Consider the following 12410-nt stretch of genomic DNA (forward strand, 5'->3'; position numbering starts at 1 on the left):
TAGGCACTCTATTCACTTAGAAACAAGAAAGTAAAATGTGTAATGCTTGGGATAATTGACTGTGCTACTATTCTAACAATTTTAGAGCTAAGGTGTTATTTAATTTGAGAAGTTAATAATATTTTATTTTGCTCATTCATTGTATTAGATTTTTTTCTACAATATAAATGATGATAATGCATACACTGATTAAAACTAATTTTTTAATAATAATTTCTTATTTAATTAAAATTTAGTTTATTTTTTCTTACAAAATAGAATATTAAAATAATAATCAAATACAAACTATAATTTTTGAAAATAGATTAATAATTAAATCCATATCTGGTGTGATACCAAGCAGCAAAGCCCTGCGAAACACAAGCTACCTAGGCAAGAACTCATAAATCAATAAAACAGTGAAATAAGTTCTCTCTATTATGCTCTTCTTGCTTCCATTTGCTATATATATCCTACTGCGGTTCTGCTAACTTAGTGTAAGTAATTCTATTTGTTTTAAAGTAAAACATTATATAGAAAGAACTACTAATTAAAATGGTAGTGACGTGGTAAAAAGGAACGAGTGGAGCAGAGCGTGAGAGGAATGTGCACACTGCAAGTGACGGAAGGTTGTCGTCCTCCTTATACTGTTACGGCACCGCATTAGGTCCCTCCTGCTCGAAGAGATTCATGGTCCACGTGAATGGTGGAGTCGTTTAGTGGATGATAGGCAGTGATGTCGAAGACATTGAAGGTAGCTGAAGTGTCTATATGAGGTGGAGGCTCCACGATGTAAATATTGTCGTTTATGCGTTGGAGGATTGGAATTGGCCCAAACTTGCGAGAACTGAGTTATGAATCGGTGCCAACCGGGAAACGTTCCTTTCTCTTGTGAACCATGACAAGGTCATCGGGATTGAAGATCAGTAGGCGGTAGTGAAGATCAGCCACTTCTTTGTAATTTGTGTTGGATGTAATTAACTTGTTTTGAACCTCCTGCAATACGTCAGTGTATTGATGTCGGAGCATTTAGGTAAAACAACAATGTCAAAGATATGGTTTGGGCTCTTTGTATAAACAATGTCAAAAGGACACTTTCCTGTGGAGTGGCTAGTCATCGAGTTGTAAGTAAACTTAGACTGTCCAAGGAACTCTTCACACTATTTTGGGTGACTTTGCACTAAACAGCACAACATACTTCCTAAGGTTCAATTAACAACATCAGTTTGGCTGTCCGATTGTGGGTGGTATGCAGGCTAAGGTTGATAGCCGTGTGTAGGCACCGCCAAAGCTCCCGCCAGAAATGGCTGATAAATTTGACGTCTCTTTCTGAAGTAATGCTGCGAGGTAAACCATGCAGACGGACCACTTCGTTGAAGAACAAACGAGCTACATTAATAGCGTCTAAGATTATCTTGCAAGCAATAAAATGAGCCATCTTAAAAAATTGATCTATGACAACATTATGGAATCATATCCTTTCTTTGTCCGAGGGAGTCCCAAAATGAAATTAATGCTAATATCTTCCTAAATGGAGTCAGGTACAGGTAATGGGGTGTATAACCCTGTATGTTGCTTATTGCCCTTATATTCTTGACGCAATGTAATTTCGGCCAAAAAAACCTTGCGTGTTGCTGACTTAGTGTTTTGACACGGCCTAAATGAGCGGCCAAGACACCGCTATGAGCTTCCTAGATTAGCTTTTGACGCCATGAAGAACAAGGAATGCAAAGTGTATTCCCTTTAAACAAATAACCATGTCGAATGGTATAATTTCCCTGCGGGTGGCCTGAAGAGCAGAGTTGCCAAAGGTGTGCAAAATCAGGGTTGGCGAAATACAAATACTTCAAACAATCAATCTTTGTGATTTCAGTTTGCAACTGAGTAAGAAGTGCGGTTCAACGACTAAGTGCATCGGCCACGTGATTTTGGCTCCCAGATTTATGTTTCACCATAAAGGTAAATTTTTGAAGAAACAAGACCCAAGGAGCATGCATTCGATTAAGATTTTTTGTGTATTGATGAACTATAAGGCACGATGATCACTGCACAAAACAAAATCGTTATGCAACAGATAATTTTCCCAATATTTGAGGGCTCGGACCACTGCATACAACTCCTATTCATATACAATCCACCTTTGCCTCGTCGGACTCGGTTTTTCACTAAAATACTCAAACGGTTCATCTGATTGTGATAAAGCAGCACCGATGACGATTGCAGAGGCATCTAAATCCACTTGGAATGGCAAATCAAAATTTGGCAGTGTTAGTACAGGAGTGAAAGTTAATGCTTGTTTAATAGATTCTCAGCTACGTTGTTTCTCTTCATCCCAAGAAAATTGTTTAGCCTTTAAATAGTTAGTGATAGGCGCCATAAGAATATTAAATCCATGAATAAAACAGCGGTAGAAATTTGTAAGTTCGTGGAAGCTCCAAACGTCTAATATCGAACGAGGCCGAGGCCAATTGACATAAACATTTTCAGCAGGGCTTAAGCCAGTGGTGCGGTTCACATAATTATTGTAGGCAAATTCAATTGTGGAGAGTTTGGGAATCCCAATTCTTAATGTGTTCACCTACTAGGGACCTTAACAAATTACCTAAACTCCTATTGACCACTTCAGTTTGGCCATCAGTTTGAGGATGAAAGGTTTTAGGAAATTGCAACTTAGTGCCGTGCCCATTTTCATCCAGAGAATTTTTCAGAACTAACTAGTGAACTTGACATCCCTGTCAGATACAATGGTCTTGGGTAACCCATGTAATCTGATGACCTCATTGAAGTATAGTTTGACAATATCGGAGGCGTTGGATATCTTGGAATAGGGTAGGAAATAGGTCATTTTGGAAAAGTGATCAACTGCAACACAGATGGTGTCATTCCTACGAAAAGTTTTCAGGAAGCCTAGGGCAAAGTCCATGCTAACATCTTGCCACGGACAACTGAGAAAACATCTTGCCACAGACAACTGAGAACAGGTAGAGGAGTGTAGAGACCAGTGTTTTGCTTATATTGCTTGGCCAGTTGGCAAGTGTGGCACCTACTGACCATTTTACCAACATCTTTCTTGAGCTTGACTAAAAGAAGTGGTACTCTACTGTATCAATGGTTTTATCTTGGCCGAAGTGTCCGGCAAGACCTCTAGCATGAAGTTCCCAAACAAGGAATTCCCTAAGTGAAGTGCTAGGGACGCAAAGCTTTTGAGCATTAAAAAGATATCCGTCCTCTAAGAGAAAATAATCCACAAGATATGTGTTACTTGTAGACAAAAGGGAGTAAATTTCTTTAAAGTTGGGGCACTCCAAATAGTTTTCTTTGACTTGCTAAAATCCGACAACTTCTGCTCTCATATCGGTTGTGGTCATCATACGATGACCGAGAGCATCAATAGCTTTATTCTCAACACCTGCCTTGTGCCTAAGGGTATAAGTGTATTCTTGTAAAAACTCTACCCAAAGCCCATCACGCGCATTTAACTTTTTCTGGGAGTTGATGTAACGAAGAGTCTCATGATCCGAGAAGATAATGAACTCTTGCGGGAGCAAGTAGTGTCGCCAATAACAAAGGAATTGAGTCACAGCATAGAACTCTTTGTCATACGTGGAATAGCGTTGTCGAATGTCATTTAGCTTTTCGCTAAAATAAGCAAAAGGGTGACCTTCCTGGGACAGGGCTACTCCAATTCTGACCCCCGAAGCATCGCAGGTCACTTCAAAGATTTTGGATAAATCAGTAAGTAAGTCTCATAACTGGGGCCTCCACCATTTGAGTCTTAATTTCCTCAAAGGCTTTGGTGGCAGCCGGGCTCCAGTGAAAATCATCTTTCTTGAGACAGCCAATGATAGGAGATGCAATGATGCTAAAGTTTTTAACGAATCTTCTATAGAAGGTGGCTAGATCGTGGAAGCTGCGGACTTCCCGGATGTTCTGAGGAACGTGCCATTCTACAATGGCTTTCACCTTCTCGGGGTCTGCAGAGACCCCTTGGGCAGACACGATAAATCCCAGAAAAAATGACTCGGTCAACAAGAAAGGTGCATTTCTTAGGATTAGCATAAAGTTTTTCCTTCCTTAAGACTTCACAAACCTGCCCTAAATGGTAAGTGCTGACTTACAGATTGGCTTAGATAAGGATGTCGTCAAAGTAGACAACGATAAACTTATCCATAAAGGGGCGCAGCACTTGGGTTATGATTCTCATGAATGTACTCAGGGTATTACTCAACTCGAATGGCATGACCATCCACTCATACATACCATCCTTAGTTTTAAAGGCAATTTTTCACTCATCATCGGGTCGGATCAGGATCTGGTGGTATCCACTCTTAAGGTCAATCTTTTAGAAGAGAGTGGCTTCCGTCATCATGTCAAACATATCGTCTAACCTCGAGATATGAAAGCATTATTTGATAGCGATTTTGTTGATAGCAAGGCTATCAACGCATATTCTCCAAGTGTCATCCTTTTTTGGTGTAAGGAGGGCCGGCACAACACATGGGCTAAGACTTTCTTTGATAAACTCCCGTTGCATTAGCTCATCCACCTGCTTCTTAAGTTCAGCATGTTCCATGGGGTTCATGCGATAGTGGGGCAGGTTAGGGAGGGAGGCTCCAGGGATAAGATCTATGACATGCTCTCTAAGTGGAGGTAATTGATTAAGGAGATCATCATGGAAGGCATCAGCGAAGTCACTCAGTATGGGTTGAACCTTCTGAGGGATAGGTTCATCAGACTCAGTGGGAGTCTCACGGCCAACCAAGGTATACAAGGGTGCACCTAGGGCTAATTCAGAATCCATAACCTTGGCGGTTACAAGGTTCAGACCCTTCTTGGGCTTGATTGAATTGAGTTTGGGATATTCTTTAACTCTGGGTTGTGATGACAAAAGGTTGATCTTTTTACCCGCATGTTCAAACATGCAGGTGTTTAAACGCCCATAGATGTGGACATCATTATCAAAGAGCCATGGACGCCCTAGGATAATTTGTTTGACATCCATTTCAAGCACATCACACCATACGTTCTCCTTATAGTCAGTGAAGGAGATAGATATGAGGCTTCATTCCTTTACCTCCAAAGTAGTGGAGTTGACCCAACCTACCTTATATGGGTTAGGGTGAGGAACAACAAACAAACTGAGTTTAGACACCATGCTAAAGGAGACAACATTGATGCAGCTGCTACTATCCACTATGGCTTTGATGTTTTTATCTTTTATTTTAGTGTAGGTATGAAAGATTGCTGTCCTACGACAATCATCAGTGGCAACAGGTTGTGACAGTGTGCATCTGACCACGCAGATGGGAGAGGTGTATATTTTTTGTATACAATAGATGATAACTGTGTCGTCATCCTCCCAAAAGAATTCACCGTCATCATCCACTTGGTGAATCTGGTCAACCTCGGGCTCAGGTTCTTCCTCAGTGATTTCCTCAATAATTGTAATTTTGTAGGGGCTAGAACACTGTTAGGAGATATGCCTATACCCCTGGCTAGGGGTGTCAATTCAGGTCGGCGGGTTGGGTTCGGGTCGAGTTGACCTGGATCAAAACGGGTCAACCCGAACCCGACCCATTTTTGCAAACGGGTCGTACATTTCAACCCGTACCCGACCGGGTTGCTAGGTTGACACGACACCACCCGATTTAGCAGATAGAGAAGAAGCAAGCTCGCGACTGCGCGAGTGAGGGCAGTGTCCGCGGCAACGCGCATGCAGACGGAGTCCGCGTGACGGTGCGAGTGCTGCCGTTTGCTAACAGGTTCAACCCGAATCTGGATTTTTCCGGGTCGAGTTTCGGGTCATATCAAAAATTGACACCCCTACCCGTGGCATCGAAAGCACTTTCCCGGGTGGGACCTAGGGAAATCCAGGGCGGGACACTTGTTTTTAAAGTCGGGGCGAGGTGTGGAGGGACAAGAAGGTGGTCGGGCGGGGTTTCCAGGTGTCGGTCGAATAGTGAAGTGGTGAGAGGTCGATCCACTAGAGGGTCGGTAGGAAGGTCTCGAGTCTTGGCGTCGACTCAAGTGGTGAGAGGTCGATCCTCAAGGTCTAACACTAGGCTATAGGCATTTTCTAAGGTAGTAACGTTCCGGACAAACAGTTTATTGCGCAGGTCTTCACGCAACCTGGTATGGAACATGGACAGAATTTGTGCGGGTGTAGTAAAGGTCTCCCCCTTACAGCGAATCAGATAATCATCAAAGGATGCTATGTAATCCTTGACTGGTTTGTTGCCCTGAGTTAACCTATTCCACCTGTCTAGGAGTCTAGGGAAGTATGAGGGAGGTAAGTACTTCTATTTGAGCTTGCGCTTTATCGATGGCTAGTTAGTTATGGGATACTCATTTCGGGATTCTCTAAGGCTTTCTAGGTTGGCTCAAAATTGACTAGCCTTGCCAATGAGTTTCATTTCAGCGAATCTGACCTTCCTAGCTTCAGAAATATTGTACCACTTAAAAAAACTATCTATTCCCTTGATCCAGTCTAGGAAGAGTTGGGGATCAAGGGTACCGTCAAAGGTTGAGGCATCTACCTTGATGTTTTTCAATAGAGGTGTTAAGATCGTGATTATGTTCATAGTCGTACTGAGGAGCTCGATAAGGGGCACGGGAGTGTCCCTCATCTGGAAAGGCATCGTCCCCATACAGTGGAGGAGGTCTAGAAGGTGTATACGGTGTAGGATGATTCCTAACTCATTCTAATGCGTCGAATCGCCCCGTCTTCAGTTAGATCGGATTGGTTTTCTTGAAGTTGCTGGCTAATGATGTTCATCTGACCTACCAACAGATCTAGATTCCTGTGTAATTGTTCTGGATCCATCCTAATATCTAAGTGTAACTCAGAGATATGCAAATTGAAAGAGATTAAATATGTTAGCAGTCCAATTAATGATGCACGCAGGATGCGATTTAGATGCTAAACAAATAAGAAAGAAAATATAACACGCATCTAAATGCAAACCATGCTCTGATACCAAATGAAGCAGAACTTAAAGGCCTAGGCAATGTTAAATAAAAATTTTGCATGCCTTAATTTAAAGAGTAATATTAACTAAAAGACTTCTAGTGATTTAAACAACGAAATAAAACCAAAAATTGGTGAAACTAGCTTAGGCCAAGTCACACAATTGGAAGCTAAGATCACAAAAGAATCAATTACTCAAGCATATCATATATGAAAGGTTTTCAACGATAAATCCCTATATTAACGATGAGACTAGTCATTATGAAAATATATCTCTTACTCAACTCTCTAAATTACTAGGCTTAGCGAAGGGTGTTAACACAACCTTTATGAATCAACTAAGACCACAAGTTATGGTAAGACTTAGAAAGGAAAAGATTTGGAGAAGCAGCAAGCGCCTGTACTGGCTGATGAATTCTGAGGGATTCATCTTTATCAAAGTTTGGAACTTCGGGACAGCAAGTAGTGGATTTCCGGAGAGCAGGACAGCAACTCTTCTTGTTGGAATTCCTTGGACAGCCATCCAACAATGTCCAGAAAAGTCTGGACAGCGAACGGTCTCGTTCAGGAGGGCTGGACAGCAAAACTCCTCGCTAAAAAGTTCAGGACAACAATCCTAGAGATGGCCAGAAACCTGAACATCAATTATAGGGGGTTGGGAGCTCTTGGGTAGCAGGTAGTGACCTTCATAGGTGCAGGACAGCAAGACGTTTTCGCTGAAAATCCAGGACAGCACTCAGGAATGTCAGAAAAGAGAGGAAATCGTTAGGTGGGTGGGTGGGGGTGAAGGGATTTGAGAGTTTCGTGGAGCAATTGACTTAGATATGAGAGAGGTAGATTGGGAGGCTGGGCTTGGAGGGGAATTAGGGGATTGATTGGAAAGTTTAATGGGTGGGAATTAATTAGATAAGAGAGAGGAAGGGAGGAGGGGGCAGCATCCCTTGAATGGGTTTTTTTGGGGAATTAATGGGAGGGAATTAATGTGGGTTAATTGAATGGGAGAGAGGGGTGGACTTGCCATGCAAGGGAGATTAATTGACGTCCACATTCAATTGAATGTGAAATTTGAATTAAATCTGATTTGATTTAAGATTTGAATAGATTGGGGATTTCCTAAAATAGGTTATATTATTTTAGGAAAGAATTTGTATTTTAAATTCATTTGAATTTGAAATTCATAACCTTCCAAATTAACAACAAATTATTTTAGGCAAGTTGGAGGTTAGGGGAAAAGGAGGTTCGGCGGCTAGGGTTTTGGTTGGTGGGTGGCCGGCGGCTGGTTGGTGGGTTTGGCCGCCGATTTTGGCTAGGTTTGGCCAGCCGTTTAAGGGGGGCCTAGGTCGCCGGCTTAGGGAGGGGTTGACGGGTGGTTTGGGTAAGAGGAGAGGGGTAGGGAGGTCGGCGTCTATAGTGGAGGGGCTTGAAACCGGCGGCTAGGAGGAAGGTGGCTGGCGTTATGGGAGGAGGAGGATAGGAATTAGGGAATTGACCACAAGCCCAGATGCTTCCTGCAGCTAGGGGTGTCAATTCGGGTCAACGGGTCGGGTTTGGGTCAAACCCGAGTTGACACGGACATAAACGGGTTGACCCGAACCGGACTCGTTTAGCTAAATGGGTCAGGATTATTAACCCGAACCCAATGTTTAAAATTGCGTATTCGGGTATTGAGGAGTTTTTCATTCGTGAGGCGAGGCGTAAGCCTCAAGGCGTTTTGAGGCGTAAGCCTCAAAATCAAAAGATTGCGTAAACATAAAATGATAAATTTTTTAAATACTAAGGAGTGAATAATATAAAATATAAAAAAGCATAAGATATGAAGTGAAATCAAAATATCTCAATAATAAGACAACATGAAATATAGTTCAACTCAAAATTCTATCTTTCTCAAATCCTAGTATTCTTTTCATTAACATATAATTCCAATTTCTAAAAATAAATAGCAATGACATATCACATAAGAACTCATAAATCATCAGCACTGTCAGCAATAAGGTGTTCTTCATTTGAATCATCATTATGATGAAGTGATGAACTGCTCTCTCCCCTTCCTCCTCTCCTATAGAGTCCAATGTCGGGCATTTACTTCAAGATTTATATAAGTTTTAATATATATAGCGTGAGGCGTAAGCCTCATGCCAGTGAGGCGAGGTGGGCCTTAAGGCGGGCCTCAACTAAGTTGAGGCGCAAGCCTCATAACAAAAACTCGAGGTGTAAGCATCGAGGCGTTTTTTACTGGAATTGCGCAAAGGCGGGCCTCAAGGTGAGCCTCATATTGCGCAATTTTAAACCATGCCCGAACCCGACCTGCACGAGTTGCCGGGTTGACTCGACCCAACACGTGAACCCGCGACGCAGTTGCTGAGTCGCGTCATTGGCTCGGGCATCCGACATCTTGGGCGAAGGCCGAGCGTATGGGCTTACAAGCGGGGGACTCGGACTAAGCCAGGTAACATGCTGCGTGGGCTTGCGGGCCTTCGCTGCCGAGTCAAAGTGCAGGACCTGTGGGCTGCGGCTTGCCGGCGTCCGTTGCCGTCTGCTGTCGATTGTCGAGTGTGAACCGTTGTGAGATGAGGCGGCCAGATTGAGGCAATCAGGCGGCTCGGAGCATAGGGGCTAGGGCTAGGCGAACAAGGAGCATCGTGGCACAAATGAAACTGATGGATGGCAGTAAGGATTGCCGCTTGGAGATTCCGCATTTAGAAATTCACACCGGTTCGAAACTGGCAATCGCCAGTCAGGTGAGCTAGGTGACTGCGGACCCGGACTGGGTCACTTTGGGTTGATTTCGGGTTGTCGGGTCAACCCAAACCCGACCCGAATTCTAAACGGGTCCAGAAATTAGACCCGAACCCGACCCGTTTCTTTAACGGGTTGACCCAAACCCATATTTTTTGGGTCGGGTTATTTTTTGACACCCCCACCTGCGGATGGTGGGTGATCCATCACCCTCACCTAAGGTTGTCTTCAAAACTCTCTCTCACATCACATAAGAGAAAATAAACAAAAGCTGAAATTTTTTCATAATAATTTTTATTAATTCTCAAAGGAGGGGGATACTTTAAATAGCCAATACAATGAAGAAAAAATACAAAGACCAACTTCTTACCCCTAGGGCATACACATGACTAGGCCCTCAAGTGGGGACATAAAAGGAAAATTACAATAGCATTCATAAACTAATACATCAATAATAAATCTAATACAATGATGATCAAAAGTATAGCAGCATAATCGTGACCATAGATCGACGGCCACCCCTCTGGTAGACTCTCCAAGTTCGGATGTCCTCACACATGATCTCTAAAGCAATCCGTAAGAATCTGAAAGCCAGAAGGATCCATTATAGTATTTCTTACTTGTTTATTTGAATAATCCTTATTTCCCTGATTTCATAGCATATTTATTATTTTTTTGGATTTGATCTGAATTTGTTATGAATTTTAGAACTTATCGGTATTATTAGACCATTTAAACCTTAAAGTTGGCCAAGCTAACCTTTGATTTTATTTTATTAGCAATCTCCTCATATTTCTAGTTTTTGAATTTAATGATATGGATAAACAGAAGTCCAATAGCAGATTTCTTACAGTTTATCTTTATATTAATTAGGATGAGAATGTAATACATCAAAAGTACATCATATGCTCATTATATTCGATTAAATTGATTAGATTGATGTGTTTTGACTCTTTTTACTGCTTTTGTCTTTAAATTAAAATAAACATTCCCACATTTAATTAATCAAAAATTTCAAAAATTTTGAGAGAACTTCATTTTAAAGTAGAGTTTTTAAATGCCTTTTCTTTGTATCTCTCTCTCTCTTCAATCCCTTACTACATGCTATATAGAATATATAGATATATGTAGATATAGATTTGAAGAAATTAGATATGAAGGATTTTTTTTTTTCCTGAGGAAAAGTTGAGTACTGAATAAAAATTTAATATTGGTGGGATTCAATCTCAGGATCTTGACGATAAATTTTGTAGTCTCTATCATTTAAGCTTGTTAGCACTAAATTCTATTCAATATATTTATTCATGCATTTTCATATCAATCTGCCTTAAAAAAAAATCTAGTTCCAACATCTGGCTCTACAAACTGCGTACAGGCTATTTGGGCATACAGCGGGCATTACAAGCCATCAAATGAGAACCTTAACCAATTTTTGAGCTACCTCAAAGAAAATGGGATTGATCTAACTGAAGTCGTGGTATGAGGATTGAAGCATATCCTTTTTTTCCGACGACAAATACATTGCTTCAAAATATACTACTATGCCAGTTAAATTTCTTTGGTTTTCTCAGATACGCTCTGCATCCAGTGAAGACTATGAAGAAACCAAAAAGCCTGAAGGTGAAGGTGAAGCTGATGATGTGGTTGACGCCTTTTCTATTTCTAAGCCCCCACCTCTCCAAATCCCTCCCAGATCCTTCATAGTACCTTCAGAGCAACCCACAGAAACCTCCATTAATTCTGAAACTGAGAATGGAAAAGTTAATGAAATAAAAGCTTACAAAAGGACTCTGTCTGGGGGGCTTCAGAGTCCAAAGACGGATGTTTCTGAGAAAGCACTTCAGGAGAGGATCAAATCAAAGATGAAATCCAGTTCATACCAGCTTGGGCATCAAGTCTCCTTCAAATGGTCCACTGGCGCTGGCCCAAGAATTGGGTGTGTGGCAGATTATCCAGTGGAGCTGAGGCTTCAGGCTTTGGAGTTGACGAACCTTTCGCCAACATGGTCTCGCACTCCAAAGAAATGTTCGTGAAGGTATGGCTCTTGTTCATCAAGTAACACTAATGCTAAATCTTGAACAAGTAAGTTTAATATTCAGCTGCCATTGCCGTGGTCACATTTTGCCATCCAAACTGAGCTACCTCTGCTATATTTGCTCCTAATGCGAAAATATTAAGTATTTTATATCATTAACCCAAATCTAGCAATTTGCTCGAGTTTGGAGCTGAAACTGCTGGTGCCCAAGCAGGCTTCTCCACACAGGGCACATTGTATATATATTGTGGAAGCTGTAAAGTAATCTGGGTGATTTAGGCTTCGTTTGGGACGGTTTTCTTACTACTTCTTAAAGAAGCTTTCTAAACTTTTGTACTGAAAAGTTGCTTCCGGAAGCACTAAAAAAGTCGTCCCAAACGAAACCTTAATTTTCCTTTAGTATGTTATCTTTTTGGCAGCATGAACTGTTAAATCGGCCGAGTTATTTGGCACGCTGGTATTTGCATCAGATGGTTACTTCCAAATTGTTACATAAGATCATGGCAATTGAAACGGGTAGGCAGCCAGCTGGCATTGATTTTTTGAAGAAATTTATCATTGTGGGATAGAAAGAGGGGAAATTATGGAAATATACTCATTTGCTTCCTAAATAATAAGAACATCTTTTATTTTAATTTCATTGCAATTAAAGTAAATCTTTAGTGCGATGTAAGATCTGTGAACGCCTAAATG

At 41.5% G+C, this 12410-nt stretch overlaps 1 protein-coding gene across 3 annotated transcripts in view; it reads left to right on the forward strand.

The window, feature by feature from the left end:
• Nucleotides 1–12410, forward strand: part of LOC110105750 (IQ domain-containing protein IQM3) — a 33933-nt gene that overhangs the window by 6783 nt on the left and 14740 nt on the right. For all 3 annotated transcript variants that reach the window (XM_028693641.1, XM_020835365.2, XM_020835374.2), the window contains 2 exons: nt 11058–11159; nt 11254–11717. In XM_028693641.1, the coding sequence (XP_028549474.1) occupies nt 11058–11159; nt 11254–11715 (564 nt within the window). In that variant the 3' untranslated portion in view covers nt 11716–11717. The remainder of the gene's footprint in view (nt 1–11057; nt 11160–11253; nt 11718–12410) is intronic.

Source organism: Dendrobium catenatum, unplaced genomic scaffold (assembly GCF_001605985.2).
Source record: "Dendrobium catenatum unplaced genomic scaffold, ASM160598v2 fragScaff_scaffold_334, whole genome shotgun sequence".
Classification (NCBI taxonomy): Eukaryota; Viridiplantae; Streptophyta; class Magnoliopsida; order Asparagales; family Orchidaceae; genus Dendrobium; species Dendrobium catenatum.